Source organism: Oncorhynchus clarkii, chromosome 5 (genome assembly GCF_045791955.1).
Source record: "Oncorhynchus clarkii lewisi isolate Uvic-CL-2024 chromosome 5, UVic_Ocla_1.0, whole genome shotgun sequence".
Taxonomy (NCBI): domain Eukaryota; kingdom Metazoa; phylum Chordata; class Actinopteri; order Salmoniformes; family Salmonidae; genus Oncorhynchus; species Oncorhynchus clarkii.
Genome location: NC_092151.1, coordinates 12,937,157 through 12,958,869, shown reverse-complemented (window position 1 = coordinate 12,958,869; position 21,713 = coordinate 12,937,157). Strand labels below are relative to the sequence as shown.

General features: G+C 45.5%; 1 protein-coding gene across 1 annotated transcript in view; it reads left to right on the top strand.

The window, feature by feature from the left end:
* Positions 1-291: 291 nt before the first annotated feature.
* LOC139409850 (crumbs cell polarity complex component 2a) overlaps positions 292-21,713 on the top strand; it is a 39,477-nt gene continuing 18,055 nt past the window's right edge. Inside the window, exon 1 of the mRNA XM_071155238.1 lies at positions 292-463. Within this exon, the coding sequence (XP_071011339.1) occupies positions 397-463 (67 nt within the window). The 5' untranslated portion in view covers positions 292-396. The remainder of the gene's footprint in view (positions 464-21,713) is intronic.

Here is a 21,713-nt window from a genome sequence, read left to right as displayed (position 1 = left end):
GCTTTAACACTGGTTATCATGACCAGTTGCAATTGATATCTCCTTCCAAGAATAGGGTTAACCTCAGTAGCTATTCATGATGAGGAGGTGAGGTGAGAGGGCTGTGCGAGAAGATTCCACCCCAAGTTTACTGATCCGTGCCTTGTTTTCCTGCCCCCTCCCTCTCCTACCGGTTGAATACACTCTCTCACTCTGACCAGGCTGTCTCTTCAGGCTAATGTTGCTCTCAATTACCAACAAAGCATGGGTAGTCAGTAGCATGCCAACAGCAGAGCAGGGCAACACCAAGAGACTCACTAACTCTTCTAACTCCAGAATACCTAGACGGGGGCTATTAAAGTGAAAATATTTTATACTTTTTTTTGCTTCTTTAACTCCCAGGTCATTTGTTTCACCATGGAATTTGGGAAAATGAGTTTGAATCTCAAAACAGTGCTGTTGACCATGATGATGTTCAAATGGGGTAAGTCTCTCATTGCAAGTGATCGACATGACGCTACGGGACAGGGTGTGAATGTATCATAGTGCAAAAATGACATCCTGTAGCGCTTTCTTTAAAGTAGCAATATGCAGTTCAAACAATGACAAAGAAGTCTGAGGAATGAGTGAAGAAATGTAGCCACTCTCAAAATCAGACAGAACTGTCTGGATCCAGGGACTGAACAGCCATGATATAACAATTATAGTCTTAACCATGTTGTGAGGCTATACAGTGTTCGTTTACATTTACATTGTTTACAAGCATTGGAGTAAAACAAGTTTATATTTTGGGTTCTAAAGGGGTACAACCGTTGAACTAAGCTCATGAGGCATTCATAAGTTCTATTCTTTAAGAATCAATGGTTCTATATTATTAATTTGAAAGTACTTAAATGGAGGTAGCAATCACAGATTGCCTCTAAGAAGGAGAAGAGTTTGAATGTGAATGGAAGGTATGGCAGGGGTGTAAGCCCTTACAGAGGAACAAGTGCGCCACTTGCCAGTTGTTGTGGGTGGCTTGTAATCTCCTTTCCTGAAAGCAACAGGTTGTGTGGAAAGATTATTGAAGGAAGCAAGTAAATATCTTAATGCCCCACAACACATTTCTGAAGTAATTTAAATCAGAAGCACCAACAGAAAAAGTTAACTCATTATTTTCTAAATGGCAAAGTAATTAAATATATATATATATATATATGTGTTTTTTTTCATGTTTCGACATATGCAGTTGCTTTACTATTCTACTTTCAATTAATTTCTTCCCGAATATGAATGATATTCTACATCACAATAAACACAAAAAATATATATTTCCTACAGTTTCCAAACATTGTCCGTGTTTGAGAGCATCAAAACAAAATAGTGGCGGAGTAGTTATTTAGGATGCAAGGTGATTTGTCTTTAAACTTGTCGCCTGAGCTTTGTGTTCCCCTGTTTTCGCAAATCCACTGTGCCTTTGGTTTTTGACTCTCCTTGGCATTGGTTTGCATGGAACCCTAGTGTTAACTCTTCAAAATAATTGTTCTAAAGAATTCCCCTTTTTTCCCTTGGTTTCAACTGACGCTAGTACCTCCAACTCTTTACAACAAGTGGCCTGAAGAATTCCCCTTTTTCCCCTTGGTTTCAACTGACGCTAGTACCTCCAACTCTTTACAACAAGTGGCCTGAAGAATTCCCCTTTTTCCCCTTGGTTTCAACTGACGCTAGTACCTCCAACTCTTTACAACAAGTGGCCTGAAGAATTCCCCCTCGTCTCCCTGTTTTGAGAGATGCTGCTCGATGGTACAGCGGCAGGGTCTATTCATTACGACGATTCTGTTCCAAAATGTTTCTTAAACGGAATGAACCGGGGAGGGATCTACCTGCATTTGTCCAATAGACACTCTAATTTTAGTTGCAAAACGTTCGATTTTGCAACTGTTTGGACTTATGATTTCACCCCAGGAGTGGTTCTCAGGGAGGGGCTTGGCTGCTTTATGCTAATTTCGCCCCACACACTCCCAACTGAATAGGGAATCTGAAACAGAAAGATCGGAGGGGGGGTTAGGCGACTACGCGTTCATTGTTGCTCATAACCATGACAACCGGCCCTCAGACTCATTTCCAGGGTATTATCGGAGGGCCTCAAAAAAAGATTAGAATTTGAGGATAATCACTTTGAGCAACATTGTTTGCTTTGATCACGTGGGACCCAGTTGAATGAATATCTTATCTGGGGCTCGTTAAAATCAGGCGCTTGATGAAAACGTTGTATTATTGACACAAAGCTCGAGATATTAGTGATTAGAGTGAAGACTTCACATGAAATCAAGGTGTATCATTGAAACAAATGCTGAAATGTACTGCAAGTTTCATTGAGGAAAATAAGTTTCATTGAGGAAAACTGAAACCTGCACTGGAGTTTTGTCCACTGTTTCACAGTTCACCAGTTTATAATTCAGAAACGAAGGCAGGGCCCATGTCAAATCATGCATGCAGAGATAGGCTAAACAAGAGTGAGCTCACTGATGAAAAATTCCATTGAGAGGCGAGCAAATGAATGGCCACAAAATGAGGTCGTAAACAATCTAAAGAAAAGCCCAAAAACATGCGTTTGAATGAATCTCTGAATTAAATGCCAATGTATTGTAGTTAGCGCTTAACATGTTGCTACGTAGTGTGCTAACTTTCGTAGCTCGGTTCCACCCACTCAGAGTGTGGGACCCCCTTGTGTTTTGCTTGCGAATTAGCCAAGCCCACTTGTCCACAGGCTGATTACTATCTCTCCATGCCCCAGAGGTTCCTCCTCAGATAGGTTTGTTTCATGGGGAAGAGGGAACCAGGGAAAGGGGTCAAGGTGTTACAAAAACAAACAACCTCACATCTAAAAATCCACCTTCACGTAAACAGTACCAAGGGTTTTTTTTTTTTTGGAGGGTGGAAGGAGATATTTCTAATTCCCAGTTCCAGACAAAGAGGGCAGTGGTCAGAAATCACCTTACAGGCCCTTACTCAACCATGCTGATCCCTAGCTCCTCCCCCAAATGGACCCCTAGCTCCTCCCCCACATGGAACCCTAGCTCGTGACAACATAGACAGAGAGAGTCAGCGAGAGAGAGAAAGGGCTGAATTCAATCATATCGCAGAAGTATTGCGGAAGATCCATGTTATAGCTCGTTTGAAATTTAAAGGCAAAGACCACATTCACAGTAAACGCTGCATATGTCGGCTCAATCGGAAAGTATCTTTACATTTTGACACGGATCTTCTGTGGTACTTCCGCTATACGGACTGAATCCAGCGCAAAGAGAGAGAGTGAGATGGAGGGAGGGAGAGGGAGAGAGAGATAGGGAGGGGGAGATGGAGGGAGGGAGAGAGAGGGGGCGAGAGGGAGAGAGAGAGAGAGAGGGGGAGAGAGAGGGGGAGAGAGAGAGAGAGTGATTTATTTATTACTATTTTATTTAACTAGGCAAGTCAGTTAAGAACAAATTAATCTTTACAATGACGGCCCACCAAAAGGCAAAAGACCTCCTGCGGGGACGGGGGCTGGAATAAAACATATAAAAGATAGAAATAAATAACATATAAATATAGGACAAAACAAACGTCATGACAAGAGAGACAACATAACACTACATAAAGAGAGACCTAAGACAACAACATAGCAAGGCAGCAACTAATGACAACAACATGGTAGCAGCACAAAACATGGTACAAACATTATTGGGCAAAGACAACAACAGAAAGGGCAAGAAGGTAGAGACAACAATACATCACGCAAAGGGTGTAGGGAGAGAGAGAGGGGGAGAGAGAGAGGGGGAAGGGTTCTGTCAGATGTCAGTGACAGCCTGTCTTTCTTTCACCCTCTCAACCTCCCTGGTCCAGGATCAGATCCATGGTAGAGCTGGCTGCTGTTCTGGACACTGTTGCCTTTCTCCCCTGTCTTTCTTTCCCCCTCTCAACCTCCCTGGTCCAGGATCAGATCCATGGTAGAGCTGGCTGCTGTTCTGGACACTGTTGCCTTTCTCCACTGTCTTTCTTTCCCCCTCTCAACCTCCCTGGTCCAGGATCAGATCCATGGTAGAGCTGGCTGCTGTTCTGGACACTGTTGCCTTTCTCCCCTGTCTTTCTTTCCCCATCTCAACCTCCCTGGTCCAGGATCAGATCCATGGTAGAGCTGGCTGCTGTTCTGGACACTGTTGCCTTTCTCCCCTGTCTGTTTGAACTGTTTGAAGTGAGAAGACCCACTGGACAAAAGATGTTTGAATCAATGTGGTTTCTACGTCATTTAAACAAAATAATTATATGTCATGCCATTGAATCAACGTGGAAAACTGATTGGATTCCTCAACTTAGGGGAATTTCATATTTGTCGCAGAACGTAAACTAAATCCAATGTCATGGTGAAATTGTTTGTTGATTTCACATTGAATTCACGTTAGTTGACAACTCAACCAAATGAAAATAAAAAACAGACGGTGAAGTGACATCTGTGCCCAGTGGGTAGAGAGTTGGGAGAAATGGACAGGAGAAGAGAGTAGAGGAGGGAAGAGGAGAGAGAAGAGGACAGACTAGAGGAGAGAGTAGAGGAGAGGGAGGAGGAGAGAGTAGAGGAGGGAAGAGGAGAGAGTAGAGGAGAGGGAAGAGGAGGGACGAGGAGAGGGAAGAGGAGAGAGTAGAGAGGAGGGAAGAGGAGAGAGTAGAGGAGAGGGAAGAGGAGAGAGTAGAGGAGAGGGAAGAGAAGAGAGTAGAGGAGAGGGAAGAGGAGAGAGGAGAGGAGGGAAGAGGAGAGAGAAGAGGACAGACTAGAGGAGAGAGTAGAGGAGAGGGAAGAGGAGAGAGTAGAGGAGAGGGAAGAGGAGAGAGTAGAGGAGAGGGAAGAGGAGAGAGTAGAGGAGGGAAGAAGAGAGAGTAGAGGAGAGGGAAGAGGAGGGACGAGGAGAGGGAAGAGGAGAGAGTAGAGAGGAGGGAAGAGGAGAGAGTAGAGGAGAGGGAAGAGGAGAGAGTAGAGGAGAGGGAAGAGAAGAGAGTAGAGGAGAGGGAAGAGGAGAGAGTAGAGGAGGGAAGAGGAGAGAGAAGAGGACAGATTAGAGGAGGGACGAGGAGAGGGAAGAGGAGAGAGTAGAGGAGGGAAGAGGAGAGAGAAGAGGACAGACTAGAGGAGGGACGAGGAGAGGGAAGAGGAGAGAGTAGAGGAGGGAAGAGGAGAGAGAAGAGGACAGACTAGAGGAGGGATGAGGAGAGAGTAAAGAGGAGAGAGTAGAGGAGGGAAGAGGAGAGAGTAGAGGAGAGGGAAGAGGAGTGAGTAGAGGAGGGAAGAGGAGAGAGTAGAGGAGAGGAGAGAGTAGAGGAGAGGGAAGAGGAGAGGGAAGAGGAGAGAGAAGAGGAGAGTAAAGATGAGGGAAGAGGAGAGAGAAGAGGAGAGAGAAGAGGACAGAGTGGAGGAGGGACGAGGACAGAGTAGAGGAGGGACGAGGACAGAGTAGAGAAGAGGGAAGAGGAGAGAGTAGAGAAGAGGGAAGAGGAGAGAGTAGAGAAGAGGGAAGAGGAGAGAGTAGAGAAGAGGGAAGAGGAGAGAGTAGAGAAGAGGGAAGAGGAGAGAGTAGAGAAGAGGGAAGAGGAGAGAGTAGAGAATAGGGAAGAGGAGAGAGTAGAGGAGAGGGAAGAGGAGAGAGAAGAGGAGAGTAAAGATGAGGGAAGAGGAGAGAGAAGAGGACAGAGTAGAGGAGGGACGAGGACAGAGTAGAGGAGAGGGAAGAGGAGAGAGTAGAGGAGAGGGAAGAGGAGAGGGAAGAGGAGAGGGAAGAGGAGAGAGAAGAGGAGAGTAAAGATGAGGGAAGAGGAGAGAGAAGAGGACAGAGTAGAGGAGGGACGAGGACAGAGTAGAGGAGAGGGAAGAGGAGAGAGTAGAGGAGAGGGAAGAGGAGAGGGAAGAGGACAGAGTAGAGGAGAGGGAAGAGGAGAGAGTAGAGGAGAGGGAAGAGGAGAGAGGAGAGGGAAGAGGAGAGGGAAGAGGAGAGGGAAGAGGAGAGAGAAGAGGAGAGTAAAGATGAGGGAAGAGGAGAGAGAAGAGGACAGAGTAGAGGAGGGACGAGGACAGAGTAGAGGAGGGACGAGGAGAGAGTAAAGAGGAGGGAAGAGGAGAGAGTAGAGAAGAGGGAAGAGGAGAGAGTAGAGAGGAGGGAAGAGGAGAGAGTAGAGAGTAGAGAGGAGGGAAGAGGAGAGAGTAGAGGAGAGGGAAGAGGAGAGAGTAGAGGAGGGAAGAGGAGAGAGTAGAGGAGGGAAGAGGAGAGAGTAGAGGAGGGAAGAGGAGAGAGTAGAGGAGAGGGAAGAGGAGAGAGTAGAGGAGAGGGAAGAGGAGAGGGAAGAGGAGAGAGAAGAGGAGAGTAAAGATGAGGGAAGAGGAGAGAGAAGAGGACAGAGTAGAGGAGGGAAGATGAGAGAGTAGAGGAGAGGGAAGAGGAGAGAGTAGAGGAGGAGAGAGTGGAGGAGAGAAGAGAGTAGAGGAGGAGAGAGTGGAGGAGAGAAGAGAGTAGAGGAGAGGGAAGAGGAGAGAGTAGAGGAGAGGGAAGATGAGAGAGTAGAGGAGAGGGAAGAGGAGAGAGTAGAGGAGGGAAGAGGAGAGAGTAGAGGAGAGAAGAGAGTGGAGGAGAGAAGAGAGTAGAGGAGAGGGAAGAGGAGAGAGTAGAGGAGGGAAGAGGAGAGAGTAGAGGAGGGAAGAGGAGAGAGTAGAGGAGGGAAGAGGAGAGAAGAGAAGAGAGTAAAGAAGAGAGGGAAGAGGAGAGAGTAGAGGAAAGGTAGGTGTAGGTAGAGGAAAGTTGGGTGTAGGTAGAGGAAAGTTGGGTGTAGGTAGAGGAAAGTTGGGTGTAGGTAGAGGAAAGTTGGGTGTAGGTAGGGGAAAGGTGGGTGTAGGTAGAGGAAAGGTGGGTGTAGGTAGAAGAAAGGTGGGTGTAGGTAGAGGAAAGGTGGGTGTAGGTAGAGGAAAGGTAGGTGTAGGTAGAGGAAAGGTGGGTAGGTGTAGGTAGAGGAAAGGTGGGTGTAGGTAGAGGAAATGTGGGTGTAGGTAGAGGAGAGGAGTTGGGTGAAACATTGTCAGAAGATGAAATTAGATGTACTGTTTATTTACCCTCGGGGCATCAGGAGAGGAGATGTACTGTTTATTTACCCTCGGGGCATCAGGTGAGGAGATGTACTGTTTATTTACCCTTGGGGCATCAGGAGAGGAGATGTACTGTTTATTTACCCTCGGGGCATCAGGAGAGGAGATGAAACAGGAGGAAGGGAATTCGATGACTCTGCTGTCTTTCGGGAAAGGTGACCAGTAGATAAATTGAAAGAGAAGGGTAGCAAAGAGGGGAGAGCAGAATAGCACAGGAGATTTGAGAGGAGAGGAGTTAAGGAGAAGAAAGGATTGAAGCGGCATTCCACTGAAGATGGCTCCCAAAAATAACCATGCTTTTTCAAACTGCCAGGAACCCCAAAGGAGGATCCCAGTTTTTCCTGTTCCCAATTGGTTCCTTTATTCATGCACCTTGCTTGGTAAGCAAGGTAGCGACAGTACACCTTTGCCTACACAACATGTGATATTTCAGTTTTTTATTTTTAATACACTTATCAAAACTGTTTAACACAAACCGTTTTTGCTTTGTCATTATGGGGTATTATGTGTAGATTTATCAGTAGAAAAAACGATTTAATCCATTTTAGAATAAGGCTGTAACGTAACAAAATATGAAAAAAGTAAAGAGGTCTGAATAATTTCAGAATAAACTATAAGTAAGGGTCAGTTCCAGCATACTTAGTCAATGACTTTCCAGACATCTCAGTACCACAGAGCAGTCCTAGAAAGTCTGCAGAAAGTGCTCATTGACTACCCAGAAGGATTCAATTGCCAATTGAAATGGGGTTGGGATTAGACACAACTAGAATAAATTAAGATTACAATCAGGATGATCTCCAGGAAGATTCACATTCGATGCAGGATTGTGGCAAAGTAAACATCACATTTCTCAGACTCAGCAACTTCTCTGGGTTTCATTCATTAGAGAATATAATAGAAAACGTTCTAAAACATTTTGCAACTGAAAACAAAATATCTTATTTCTACATGGACAAGTCCAAATAGTGCCTCACTGTTTCAGTTATTTTCTTCTGTTTTCTGCCAAATGAACACAACCCTGGTCTGGACTGTCTGGTCGGCCTTGACTGACAGCCGAGCCTGTATCATCACCACACACTCTGCTGACCCCCAAGTCCAGAGTGACTGGCATCCCACGCCCATGGCCAGGTTCCACAGACATAAAAGGCATAGCTACGTTAGATAAGCACCAGTGAACAGGGAAGGTGGTGACATCACAACAGTGGACTGTCTTAGCTATGACTTGCCCTCTTTTAGAGGTTGGAGTGGGAGAGAATGGGTTGTGTGGGATAGCGAGTGTGTGTTTGGGAAGGGGATTTGAATGAGGAGGTGCTGTGTGTGTGTGTGTGTGTGTGTGTGTGTGTGCTAGAGAGTGCATGCATGCTTACGGTAGGGGGTTTTGGGCAAAACGCTGGAATGGGGAGGGAGAAATGTGTGTGTGAGAGGGAGATGGAGGGTGGTGTTGAGCAGAGAGGTTAGGACCCTGCAGTCCATCAGAGCTGCTGAGTGGAGAGTGGAGGCAGGTGTGGGAGACGGCTGTCAAGTCTGGCCGCCCCCAGAGGAGCCTCCCTTTGAGTGTGTGTGTGCAGTATCAGGTGCAGGTAAACATGAGTCTGTACCAGTAATCTATAGTGAGTCAGGACCTGTCATCTATAGTGAGTCAGAACCAGTCATCTATAGTGAATCTGTACAGGCCATTTACAGTGAGTCAGGACCAATCATCTACAATGAGCCAGGACCTGTCATCTATAGTGAGTCATGCCCAGTCATCTATAGTGAGTCAGGCCCAGTCATCTGTAGTGAGTCAGGCCCAGTCATCTATAGTGAGTCAGGCCCAGTCATCTGTAGTGAGTCAGGCCCAGTCATCTATAGTGTGGTAAAACAAGTCATCTATAGTGAGTCAGGCCAAGTCATCTATAGTGAGTCAGGCCCAGTCATCTATAGTGAGTCAGTACCAGTCATCTATAGTGAGTCAGGCACAGTCATCTATAGTGTGGTAAAACAAGTCATCTATAGTGAGTCAGGCCAAGTCATCTATAGTGAGTCAGGCCCAGTCATCTGTAGTGAGTCAGAATGTGTGTCAGGACCATCATCTATAGTAAGTCAGGACCTGTCATCTATAGTGAGTCAGAACCAGTCATCTATAGTGAATCTGTACAGGCCATCTACAGTGAGTCAGGACCTGTCATCTGTAGTGAGTCAGGCCCAGTCATCTATAGTGAGTCAGGCCCAGTCATCTATAGTGTGGTAAAACAAGTCATCTATAGTGAGTCATGCCCAGTCATCTATAGTGAGTCAGGCCCAGTCATCTGTAGTGAGTCAGGCCCAGTCATCTATAGTGTGGTAAAACAAGTCATCTATAGTGAGTCAGGCCAAGTCATCTATAGTGAGTCATGCCTAGTCATCTATAGTGTGTCAGAATGTGTGTCAAGACCATCATCTATAGTAAGTCAAGACCAGTCATCTGTAGTGAGTCAGGCCCAGTCATCTATAGTGTGGTAAAACAAGTCATCTGTAGTGAGTCAGGCCAAGTCATCTGTAGTGAGTCAGGCCCAGTCATCTATAGTGAGTCAGAATGTGTGTCAAGACCATCATCTATAGTAAGTCAGGACCAGTCATCTATAGTGTGGTAAAACAAGTCATCTATAGTGAGTCAGGCCCAGTCATCTATAGTGTGGTAAAACAAGTCATCTATAGTGAGTCAGGCCAAGTCATCTATAGTGAGTCATGCCCAGTCATCTATAGTGAGTCAGAATGTGTGTCAAGACCATCATCTATAGTAAGTCAAGACCAGTCATCTGTAGTGAGTCAGGCCCAGTCATCTATAGTGTGGTAAAACAAGTCATCTGTAGTGAGTCAGGCCAAGTCATCTGTAGTGAGTCAGGCCCAGTCATCTATAGTGAGTCAGGCCCAGTCATCTATAGTGAGTCAGAATGTGTGTCAAGACCATCATCTATAGTAAGTCAAGACCAGTCATCTATAGTGAGTCAGGCCCAGTCATCTATAGTGAGTCAGAATGTGTGTCAAGACCATCATCTATAGTAAGTCAAGACCAGTCATCTGTAGTGAGTCAGGCCCAGTCATCTATAGTGTGGTAAAACAAGTCATCTATAGTGTGGTAAAACAAGTCATCTGTAGTGAGTCAGGCCCAGTCATCTATAGTGTGGTAAAACAAGTCATCTATAGTGAGTCAGAATGTGTGTCAAGACCATCATCTATAGTAAGTCAGGACCTGTCATCTGTAGTGAGTCAGGCCCAGTCATCTATAGTGTGGTAAAACAAGTCATCTATAGTGAGTCAGGCCCAGTCATCTATAGTGTGGTAAAACAAGTCAGGCCCAGTCATCTATAGTGTGGTAAAACAAGTCATCTATAGTGTGGTAAAACAAGTCATCTATAGTGAGTCAGGCCCAGTCATCTATAGTGTGGTAAAACAAGTCATCTATAGTGTGGTAAAACAAGTCATCTATAGTGTGGTAAAACAAGTCATCTATAGTAAGTCAGGACCTGTCATCTATAGTGAGTCAGGCCCAGTCATCTATAGTGTGGTAAAACAAGTCATCTATAGTGTGGTAAAACAAGTCATCTATAGTGAGTCAGGACCAGTCATCTATAGTGTGGTAAAACAAGTCATCTATAGTGTGGTAAAACAAGTCATCTATAGTGAGTCAGTACCAGTCATCTATAGTGAGTCAGGCCCAGTCATCTATAGTGAGTCAGAATGTGTGTCAAGACCATCATCTATAGTAAGTCAGGACCAGTCATCTGTAGTGAGTCAGGCCCAGTCATCTATAGTGTGGTAAAAACAAGTCATCTATAGTGAGTCAGGCCCAGTCATCTATAGTGAGTCAGAATGTGTGTCAAGACCATCATCTATAGTAAGTCAGGACCAGTCATCTGTAGTGAGTCAGGCCCAGTCATCTATAGTGTGGTAAAACAAGTCATCTATAGTGAGTCAGTACCAGTCATCTATAGTGAGTCAGAATGTGTGTCAAGACCATCATCTATAGTAAGTCAGGACCAGTCATCTGTAGTGAGTCAGGCCCAGTCATCTATAGTGTGGTAAAACCAGTCATCTATAGTGAGTCAGGCCAAGTCATCTATAGTGAGTCAGGCCCAGTCATCTATAGTGTGGTAAAACAAGTCATCTATAGTGAGTCAGGCCAAGTCATCTATAGTGAGTCAGAATGTGTGTCAGGACCATCATCTATAGTAAGTCAGGACCAGTCATCTGTAGTGAGTCAGGACCTGTCATCTATAGTGAGTCAGAACCAGTCATCTATAGTGAATCTGTACAGGCCATCTACAGTGAGTCAGGACCAGTCATCTACAGTGAGTCAGGACCAGTCATCTACAGTGAGTCAGGACCAGTCATCTACAGTGAGTCAGAACCAGTCATCTACAGTGAGTCAGGACCAGTCATCTACAGTGAGTCAGAACCAGTCATCTATAGTGAGTCAGGACAAGTCATCTACAGTGAGTCAGAATGTGAGTCAGGACCATCATCATAGTGAGTCAGGACCAGTCATCTATAATGAGTCAGGACCAGTCATCTACAGTGAGTCAGGACCAGTCATCTACAGTGAGTCAGAACCAGTCATCTATAGTGAGTCAGGACAAGTCATCTACAGTGAGTCAGAATGTGAGTCAGGACCATCATCATAGTGAGTCAGGACCAGTCATCTACAGTGAGTCAGGACCAGTCATCTACAGTGAGTCAGGACAAGTCATCTACAGTGAGTCAGAACCAGTCATCTATAGTGAGTCTGTCAGGCCATCTACAGTGAGTCAGAATGTGAGTCAGGACCATCATCATAGTGAGTCAGGACCAGTCATCTATAGTGAGTCAGGCCCAGTCATCTATAGTGAGTCAGAATGTGAGTCAGGACCATCATCTATAGGAAGTCAGGACCAGTAATCGATAGTGAGTCAGAACCAGTCATCAACAGTGAGTCAGTCTGTACAGGCCATCTACAGTGAGTCAGTCTGTACAGGCCATCAACAGTGAGTCAGGACCAGTCATCTACAGTGAGTCAGGACCAGTCATCTATATTGAGTCAGGACCAGTCATCTAAAGCAGGGCTGCCCAACCCTCTTTCTGGAGATCTACGGTCCTGTGGGTTTTCAGTCCAACCCAAATTGAACACACCTTATTCTACTAATTAGCTGCTCAACAAGACCTTAACTAACTGAATCAGATATGCTAAATTAGGGTTGGACTGAAAACCTACAGGACAGTAGATCTCCAGGAGGAGGGTTGGGCAGCCCTGATCTATAGTGAGTCAGAACCAGTAGTCTATAATGTGTCAGAACCAGTCGTCTATAGTGAGTCAGGACCAATCATTTATAGAGTCAGGACAAGTCATCTATATTGAGTCAGGCCCAGTCATCTATAGTGAGTCAGGCCCAGTCATCTATAGTGAGTCAGGGCCAGTCATCTATAGTGAGTCAGGACCAGTCATCTATAGTGAGTCAGGACCAGTCATCTATAGTGAGTCAGGAATAGTCATCTACAGTGAGTCAGAACCAGTCATTTATAGTGAGTCAGGACCAGTTATTTATAGAGTCAGGACAAGTCATCTATAGTGAGTCAGGACCAGTCATCTATAGTGAGTCAGGACAAGTAATCTATATTGAGTCAGGACAAGTAATCTATAGTGAGTCAGAACCAGTCATCTATAGTGAGTCAGGACAAGTCGTCTATATTGAGTCAGGACTAGTCATCTATAGTGAGTCAGGACCAGTCATCTACAGTGAGTCAGAACCAGTCATCTACAGTGAGTCAGGACCAGTCATTTATAGAGTCAGGACAAGTCATCTATATTGAGTCAGGACCAGTCGTCTATATTGAGTCAGAACCAGTCACCTATATTGAGTCAGAAGCAGTCGTCTATATTGAGTCAGGACCAGTCATCTATAGTGAGTCAGAACCAGTCATCAACAGTGAGTCAGTCTGTACAGGCCATCTACAGTGAGTCAGTCTGTACAGGCCATCAACAGTGAGTCAGGACCAGTCATCTACAGTGAGTCAGGACCAGTCATCTATATTGAGTCAGGACCAGTCATCTAAAGCAGGGCTGCCCAACCCTCTTTCTGGAGATCTACGGTCCTGTGGGTTTTCAGTCCAACCCAAATTGAACACACCTTATTCTACTAATTAGCTGCTCAACAAGACCTTAACTAACTGAATCAGATATGCTAAATTAGGGTTGGACTGAAAACCTACAGGACAGTAGATCTCCAGGAGGAGGGTTGGGCAGCCCTGATCTATAGTGAGTCAGAACCAGTAGTCTATAGTGAGTCAGGACCAGTCATCTACAGTGAGTCAGAACCAGTCATCTACAGTGAGTCAGGACCAGTCATTTATAGAGTCAGGACAAGTCATCTATATTGAGTCAGGACAAGTAATCTATAGTGAGTCAGGACAAGTCATCTATATTGAGTCAGGACCAGTCAAATCAAATCAAATCAAATTTTATTTGTCACATACACATGGTTAGCAGATGTTAATGCGAGTGTAGCGAAATGCTTGTGCTTCTAGTTCCGACAATGCAGTAATAACAAGTAATCTAACTAACAATTCCAAAACTACTGTCTTGTACACAGTGTAAGGGGATAAAGAATATGTACATAAGGATATATGAATGAGTGATGGTACAGAGCAGCATAGGCAAGATACAGTAGATGGTATCGGGTACAGTATGTACAAATGAGATGAGTATGTAAACAAAGTGGCATAGTATAGTATAAAGTGGCTAGTGATACATGTATTACATAAGGATACCGTCGATGATATAGAGTACAGTATATACGTATGCATATGAGATGAATAATGTAGGGTAAGTAACATTTATATAAGGTAGCATTGTTTAAAGTGGCTAGTGATATATTTACATCATTTCCCATCAATTCCCATTATTAAAGTGGCTGGAGTTGAGTCAGTGTCAGTGTGTTGGCAGCAGCCACTCAGTGTTAGTGGTGGCTGTTTAACAGTCTGATGGCCTTGAGATAGAAGCTGTTTTTCAGTCTCTCGGTCCCAGCTTTGATGCACCTGTACTGACCTCGCCTTCTGGATGATAGCGGGGTGAACAGGCAGTGGCTCGGGTGGTTGATGTCCTTGATGATCTTTATGGCCTTCCTGTGACATCGGGTGGTGTAGGTGTCCTGGAGGGCAGGTAGTTTGCCCCCGGTGATGCGTTGTGCAGACCTCACTACCCTCTGGAGAGCCTTACGGTTGAGGGCGGTGCAGTTGCCATACCAGGCGGTGATACAGCCCGCCAGGATGCTCTCGATTGTGCATCTGTAGAAGTTTGTGAGTGCTTTTGGTGACAAGCCGAATTTCTTCAGCCTCCTGAGGTTGAAGAGGCGCTGCTGTGCCTTCTTCACGATGCTGTCTGTGTGAGTGGACCAATTCAGTTTGTCTGTGATGTGTATGCCGAGGAACTTAAAACTTGCTACCCTCTCCACTACTGTTCCATCGATGTGGATAGGGGGGTGTTCCCTCTGCTGTTTCCTGAAGTCCACAATCATCTCCTTAGTTTTGTTGACGTTGAGTGTGAGGTTGTTTTCCTGACACCACACTCCGAGGGCCCTCACCTCCTCCCTGTAGGCCGTCTCATCGTTGTTGGTAATCAAGCCTACCACTGTTGTGTCGTCCGCAAACTTGATGATTGAGTTGGAGGCGTGCGTGGCCACGCAGTCGTGGGTGAACAGGGAGTACAGGAGAGGGCTCAGAACGCAACCTTGTGGGGCCCCAGTGTTGAGGATCAGCGGGGAGGAGATGTTGTTGCCTACCCTCACCACCTGGGGGCGGCCCGTCAGGAAGTCCAGTACCCAGTTGCACAGGGCGGGGTCGAGACCCAGGGTCTCGAGCTTGATGACGAGCTTGGAGGGTACTATGGTGTTGAATGCCGAGCTGTAGTCGATGAACAGCATTCTCACATAGGTATTCCTCTTGTCCAGATGGGTTAGGGCAGTGTGCAGTGTGGTTGAGATTGCATCGTCTGTGGACCTATTTGGGCGGTAAGCAAATTGGAGTGGGTCTAGGGTGTCAGGTAGGGTGGAGGTGATATGGTCCTTGACTAGTCTCTCAAAGCACTTCATGATGACGGATGTGAGTGCTACGGGGCGGTAGTCATTTAGCTCAGTTACCTTAGCTTTCTTGGGAACAGGAACAATGGTGGCCCTCTTGAAGCATGTGGGAACAGCAGACTGGTATAGGGATTGATTGAATATGTCCGTAAACACACCGGCCAGCTGGTCTGCACATGCTCTGAGGGCGCGGCTGGGGATGCCATCTGGGCCTGCAGCCTTGCGAGGGTTAACACGTTTAAATGTCTTACTCACCTCGGCTGCAGTGAAGGAGAGACCGCATGTTTTCGTTGCAGGCCGTGTCAGTGGCACTGTATTGTCCTCAAAGCGGGCAAAAAAGTTATTTAGTCTGCCTGGGAGCAAGACATCCTGGTCCGTGACTGGGCTGGGTTTCTTCCTGTAGTCCGTGATTGACTGTAGACCCTGCCACATGCCTCTTGTGTCTGAGCCGTTGAATTGAGATTCTACTTTGTCTCTGTACTGGCGCTTAGCTTGTTTGATAGCCTTGCGGAGGGAATAGCTGCACTGTTTGTATTCGGTCATGTTACCAGACACCTTGCCCTGATTAAAAGCAGTGGTTCGCGCTTTCAGTTTCACACGAATGCTGCCATCAATCCACGGTTTCTGGTTAGGGAATGTTTTAATCGTTGCTATGGGAACGACATCTTCAACGCACGTTCTAATGAACTCGCACACCGAATCAGCGTATTCGTCAATGTTGTTATCTGACGCAATACGAAACATCTCCCAGTCCACGTGATGGAAGCAGTCTTGGAGTGTGGAGTCAGCTTGGTCGGACCAGCGTTGGACAGACCTCAGCGTGGGAGCCTCTTGTTTTAGTTTCTGTCTGTAGGCAGGGATCAACAAAATGGAGTCGTGGTCAGCTTTTCCGAAAGGGGGGCGGGGCAGGGCCTTATATGCGTCGCGGAAGTTAGAGTAACAATGGTCCAAGGTCTTTCCTCCCCAGTCATCTATACTGAATCAGAACCAGTTGTCTATAGTGAGTCAGAACCAGTCGTCTATAGTGAGTCAGGACCAGTCGTCTATATTGAGTCAGAACCAGTCGTCTATAGTGAGTCAGGACCAGTCGTCTATAGTGAGTCAGGACCAGTCGTCTATAGTGAGTCAGGACCAGTCATCTATAGTGAGTCAGAACCAGTCATCTATATTGAGTCTGTACCAGTCATCTATATTGAGTCTGTACCAGTCATCTATATTGAGTCTGTACCAGTCATCTATAGTGAGTCAGGACAAGTCATCTATAGTGAGTCAGGACCAGTCGTCTATAGTGAGTCAGGACCAGTCGTCTATAGTGAGTCAGAACCAGTCGTCTATAGTGAGTCAGGACCAGTCATCTATATTGAGTCTGTACCAGTCATCTATATTGAGTCTGTACCAGTCATCTATATTGAGTCTGTACCAGTCATCTATATTGAGTCTGTACCAGTCATCTATATTGAGTCTGTACCAGTTATCTATATTGAGTCTGTACCAGTCATCTATAGTGAGTCAGAACCAGTCATCTATATTGAGTCTTTACCAGTCATCTATAGTGAGTCAGGACCAGTCATCTATAATGTGTCAGAACCAGTCATCTATATTGAGTCTGTACCCGTAATCTATAGTGAGTCAGAACCAGTCATCTATATTGAGTCTGTACCAGTCATCTATAGTGAGTCAGGACCAGTCATCTATAATGAGTCAGAACCAGTCATCTATATTGAGTCTGTACCCGTCATTTATAGTGAGTCAGGACCCAAATCAAATCAAATTTATTTATATAGCCCTTCGTACATCAGCTGATTTCTCAGTGCTGTACAGAAACCCAGCCTAAAACCCCAACAGCAAGCAATGCAGGTGTAGAAGCACGGTGGCTAGGAAAAACTCCCTAGAAAGGCCAAAACCTAGGAAGAAACCTAGAGAGGAACCAGGCTGTGTGGGGTGGCCAGTCCTCTTCTGGCTGTGCCGGGTGGAGATTATAACAGAACATGGCCAAGATGTTCAAACGTTCATAAATGACCAGCATGGTCCAATAATAATAAGGCAGAACATTTGAAACTGGAGCAGCAGCACGGCCAGGTGGACTGGGGACAGCAAGGAGTCATCATGTCAGGTAGTCCTGAGGCATGGTCCTAAGGCTCAGGTCCTCCGAGAGAGAGAAAGAAAGAGAGAAAGAGAGAATGATAGAGAGCACACTTAAATTCACACAGGACACCGAATAGGACAGGATAAGTACTCCAGATATAACAAACTGACCCTAGCCCCTCAACACATAAACTACTGCAGCATAAATACTGGAGGCTGAGACAGGAGGGGTCAGGAGACACTGTGGCCCCATCCGAGGACACCCCCGGACAGGGCCAAACAGGAAGGATATAACCCCACCCACTTTGCCAAAGCACAGCCCCCACACCACTAGAGGGATATCTTCAACCACCAACTTACCATCCTGAGACAAGGCTGAGTATAGCCCACAAAGATCTCCGCCACGGCACAACCCAAAGGGGGGGGGGGCGCCAACCCAGACAGGATGATCACATCAGTGACTCAACCCACTCAGGTGACGCACCAGTAAGCCAGTGACTCAGCCCCTGTAATAGGGTTAGAGGCAGAGAATCACAGTGGAAAGAGGGGAACCGGCCAGGCAGAGACAGCAAGGGCGGTTCGTTGCTCCAGAGCCTTTCCGTTCACCTTCCCACTCCTGGGCCAGACTACACTCAATCATATGACCCACTGAAGAGATGAGTCTTCAGTGAAGACTTAAAGGTTGAGACCGAGTTTGCGTCTCTGACATGGGTAGGCAGACCGTTCCATAAAAATGGAGCTCTATAGGAGAAAGCCCTGCCTCCAGCTGTTTGCTTAGAAATTCTAGGGACAATTAGGAGGCCTGCGTCTTGTGACCGTAACGTACGTGTAGGTATGTACGGCAGGACCAAATCAGAGAGATAGGTAGGAGCAAGCCCATGTAATGCTTTGTAGGTTAGCAGTAAAACCTTGAAATCAGCCCTTGCTTTGACAGGAAGCCAGTGTAGGGAAGCTAGCACTGGAGTAATATGATCAATTTTTTTGGTTCTAGTCAGGATTCTAGCAGCCGTATTTAGCACTAACTGAAGTTTATTTAGTGCTTTATCCGAGTAGCCGGAAAGTAGAGCATTGCAGTAGTCTAACCTAGAAGTGACAAAAGCATAGATACTTTTTTCTGCATCATTTTTGGACAGAAAGTTTCTGATTTTTGCAATGTTACGTGGTTGGAAAAAAGCTGTCCTTGAAATGGTCTTGACATGTTCTTCAAAAGAGAGATCAGGATCCAGAGTAACGCCGAGGTCCTTCACAGTTTTATTTGAGACGACTGTACAACCATTAAGATTAATTGTCAGATTCAACAGAAGATCTCTTTGTTTCTTGGGACCTAGAACAAGCATATCTGTTTTCTCCGAGTTTAAAAGTAGTAAGTTTGCAGCCATCCACTTCCTTATGTCTGAAACACATGCTTCTAGCGAGGGCAATTTTGGGGCTTCACCATGTTTCATTGAAATGTACAGCTGTGTGTCATCCGCATAGCAGTGAAAGTTAACATTATGTTTTCAAATGACATCCCCAAGAGGTAAAATATATAGTGAAAACAATAGTGGTCCTAAAACGGAACCTTGAGGAACACCGAAATTTACAGTTGATTTGTCAGAGGACAAACCATTCACAGAGACAAACTGATATCTTTCCAGTCATCTATTGTGAGTCAGGACCAGTCATCTATAGTGAGTCAGGACCTGTCATCTAAAGCAGGGCTGCCCAACCCTCTTCCTGGAGTTCTACCGTCCTGTGGGTTTTCAGTACAACCCAAATTTAACAGACCTTAACTAACTGAGTCAGAAATGCTAAATTCGGGTTGGATTGAAAACCTATAGGACAGTAAATCTCCAGGAAGAGGGTTGGGCAGCCCTGATCTATAGTGAGTCAGAACCAGTCGTCTATAGTGAGTTAGGACCAGTCATCTATAGTGAGTCAGAACCAGTCGTCTACAGTGAGTCAGAACCAGTTGTCTATAGTGAGTCAGAACCAGTCATCTATAGTCGGGGCGGCAGGTAGCCTAGTGGTTAGATCGTTGGACTAGTAACCGAAAGGTTGCAAGGTAAAAATCTGTCATTCTGCCCCTGAACAAGGCAGTTAACCCACTGTTAAAATAAAAATAGTGAATCAGGTCCAGTCATCTATATTGAGTCAGTACAAGAACACAGACACACACAAAAACTAAATTAAGTATATCAGTGCACTACACTTGCTACAAATTTGAACCAGAAATGAAACTAGATTGTTCCTTTCATGCCTATTTTTATTTGAATCTGTGGATTACTTCCTTTGTTTGCCATCATGGACCAGTGGATTCTATTTTGGTAAGTTCGGTGAAAAGTCCAAATCCGGGGCTCAAATCACAGTCAACACTTTAGCATACTTTTGTGTCTGTCTACCTGTATGTGTGTTTATGTGTGCATACAGCGCAAGTATGACTGGTGTATGAGCGTGTGCGTTTTGAGGATATTTATTTGTCTACATGCTTACGTAGAGATAGAGAGTGTGTACATGCATAGTACTTGAAGTTGTGAGTACAAGTTTATACCTGCGTACATGCATAGTATTTGAAGTTGTGAGAATAAGTATATACCTGTGTGCATGCACAGTACTTGAAGTTTTGAGAATACGTATATACCTGTGTACATGCATAGTACTTAAAGTTGTGGGAATACGTAACCTGTGTACATGCATAGAGCTTGAAGTTGTGAGTATACATATAGAATATACCTGTGTACATGCATGCGTAAGTGTGGGTATATGCGGGCATTGTTATGTAATGTGTATGTAGACCATGTGTGTGTGAAGTGAGAAGTGAGAAGTGAGAACATGCAGAGAGCCTCTCAGTGATAATCTGCTCAGGTATCCTGCTATCAGGAGCTTAGAGGAGCAAGGGGATTGGCCGAAATCAGTCGGGAGAGATTAAGACCAGAGAAACGCTCTCAAGGTCAGAAAGGCTATCTGACCTGCCTCTAAGGAGAGTTGAAGATGGTGGAGTGGAAAAAAGGGTAACATTTTTAAAAGGGTGTATGTCAGGGTTGTCTACTTAGCCCGTTCTCATTTCTGGTAAATTTATTTCCACATTTCAGTCATTTATTTCATGTCCGGTACAGCTTCACTGCTCACTGGAAGGCTAAGCCCATTTCTGGTTCACTCCAGGCTAAATTGAAGGGGCTGACAATATTTCAATACGTACAATATTGATACGGATTCACAGAGCATACTGTAAACAAATGACATGTTCCTACCCATATAGAGGGCCATATTCTTACTGTTCGAGATAAGGTTTAACATTAAATAACAGGTACATGAGATGTAAGATGTTAATATCATGTGCATTCGAGGAAAAGGTGCATGGGGCATGGATGCCCATTCATCACCAATCTCAGGGTCTTCATTCCTGGTTCTGGAGAATCCTGATTGAACTGATCATTATGAACCAGGTGTTATAGCACTGGGCTGGGAGGAAACAGAACACATGGTGTGGCTCTCCCAGGTCCCGAAGAGAACAATGTTCAATCTTATCACAATCCTCCATTATACAGCTGTAATTACCCAGTCAGTGTGACTATCATCATTATCGCAATTAGTGCTATGAGCATAATGCATGAAAAATGTCTTAATTGTGTACTACAGAATCTTAATTGTTTTGGTTCCAAACTTCTGAAATAAAAAAACAAATGACCTAAATTCCTTCTCATGGGCATAGAGAGATGTGATCTTTTCTGTGCAACGAAGTCCAACTTCGGGACCTTTTTGTCTCTTTACCATGCTACTTTTCACCTCAACGGGAGACTACGGACTAAGTCTACAAGTTTTTATACTCCGCCTGCTCTCTAAAGGGATTTGCCATGCAGCTAAAACCCGCCAAAAGCCCCACTGTAATCCTCTGAGTTCCTACAAACACAGCAAGCTCCATGCACCTTTAAAACTGAAATGAGATGTGACAACCTGCCTTCTGGCGAGCCAGCAAAGTGTTCCTCCATGAGTGGGCCACAGCGTGAGGTGAGGGGAGAGTGAGGTTAAACAGCTTGGCTTTACCCTCCATCTTTCTTACCCCATTACCCTCCATCTTCCTTACCCCATCACTGCTACCACCCTATCCCAGCATCCCTCACCAACAGGAGAGTTGGAGGAGGAGGTCAGGGGAGGTCGCTGGCCCTCCCTAAGCCCCCTGCATAACTTTTAGGGCTGCCATGGCAACCCTACTCCGAGTTTTGGGGGGAGTCATGTGTTTGCCAGTCCCTTTCCCGGATTCAGGGTTGGGCACACACACATGCACGCACAATAAAGGAATTCCTGGCTGCTTTCCAGTATCCAAGGGTCGCCGGTGGCAGGTGTGTGAGTGTGTGTGAATGAGTGTGTGTTGCTGTTCGAGACAGTTGAATGAATGAAAAACACAATAGCCTGCAGAGACCCCAGGAAGCACCCTGAGGCTTCTCTTTGAGTCTCGTTAGAAC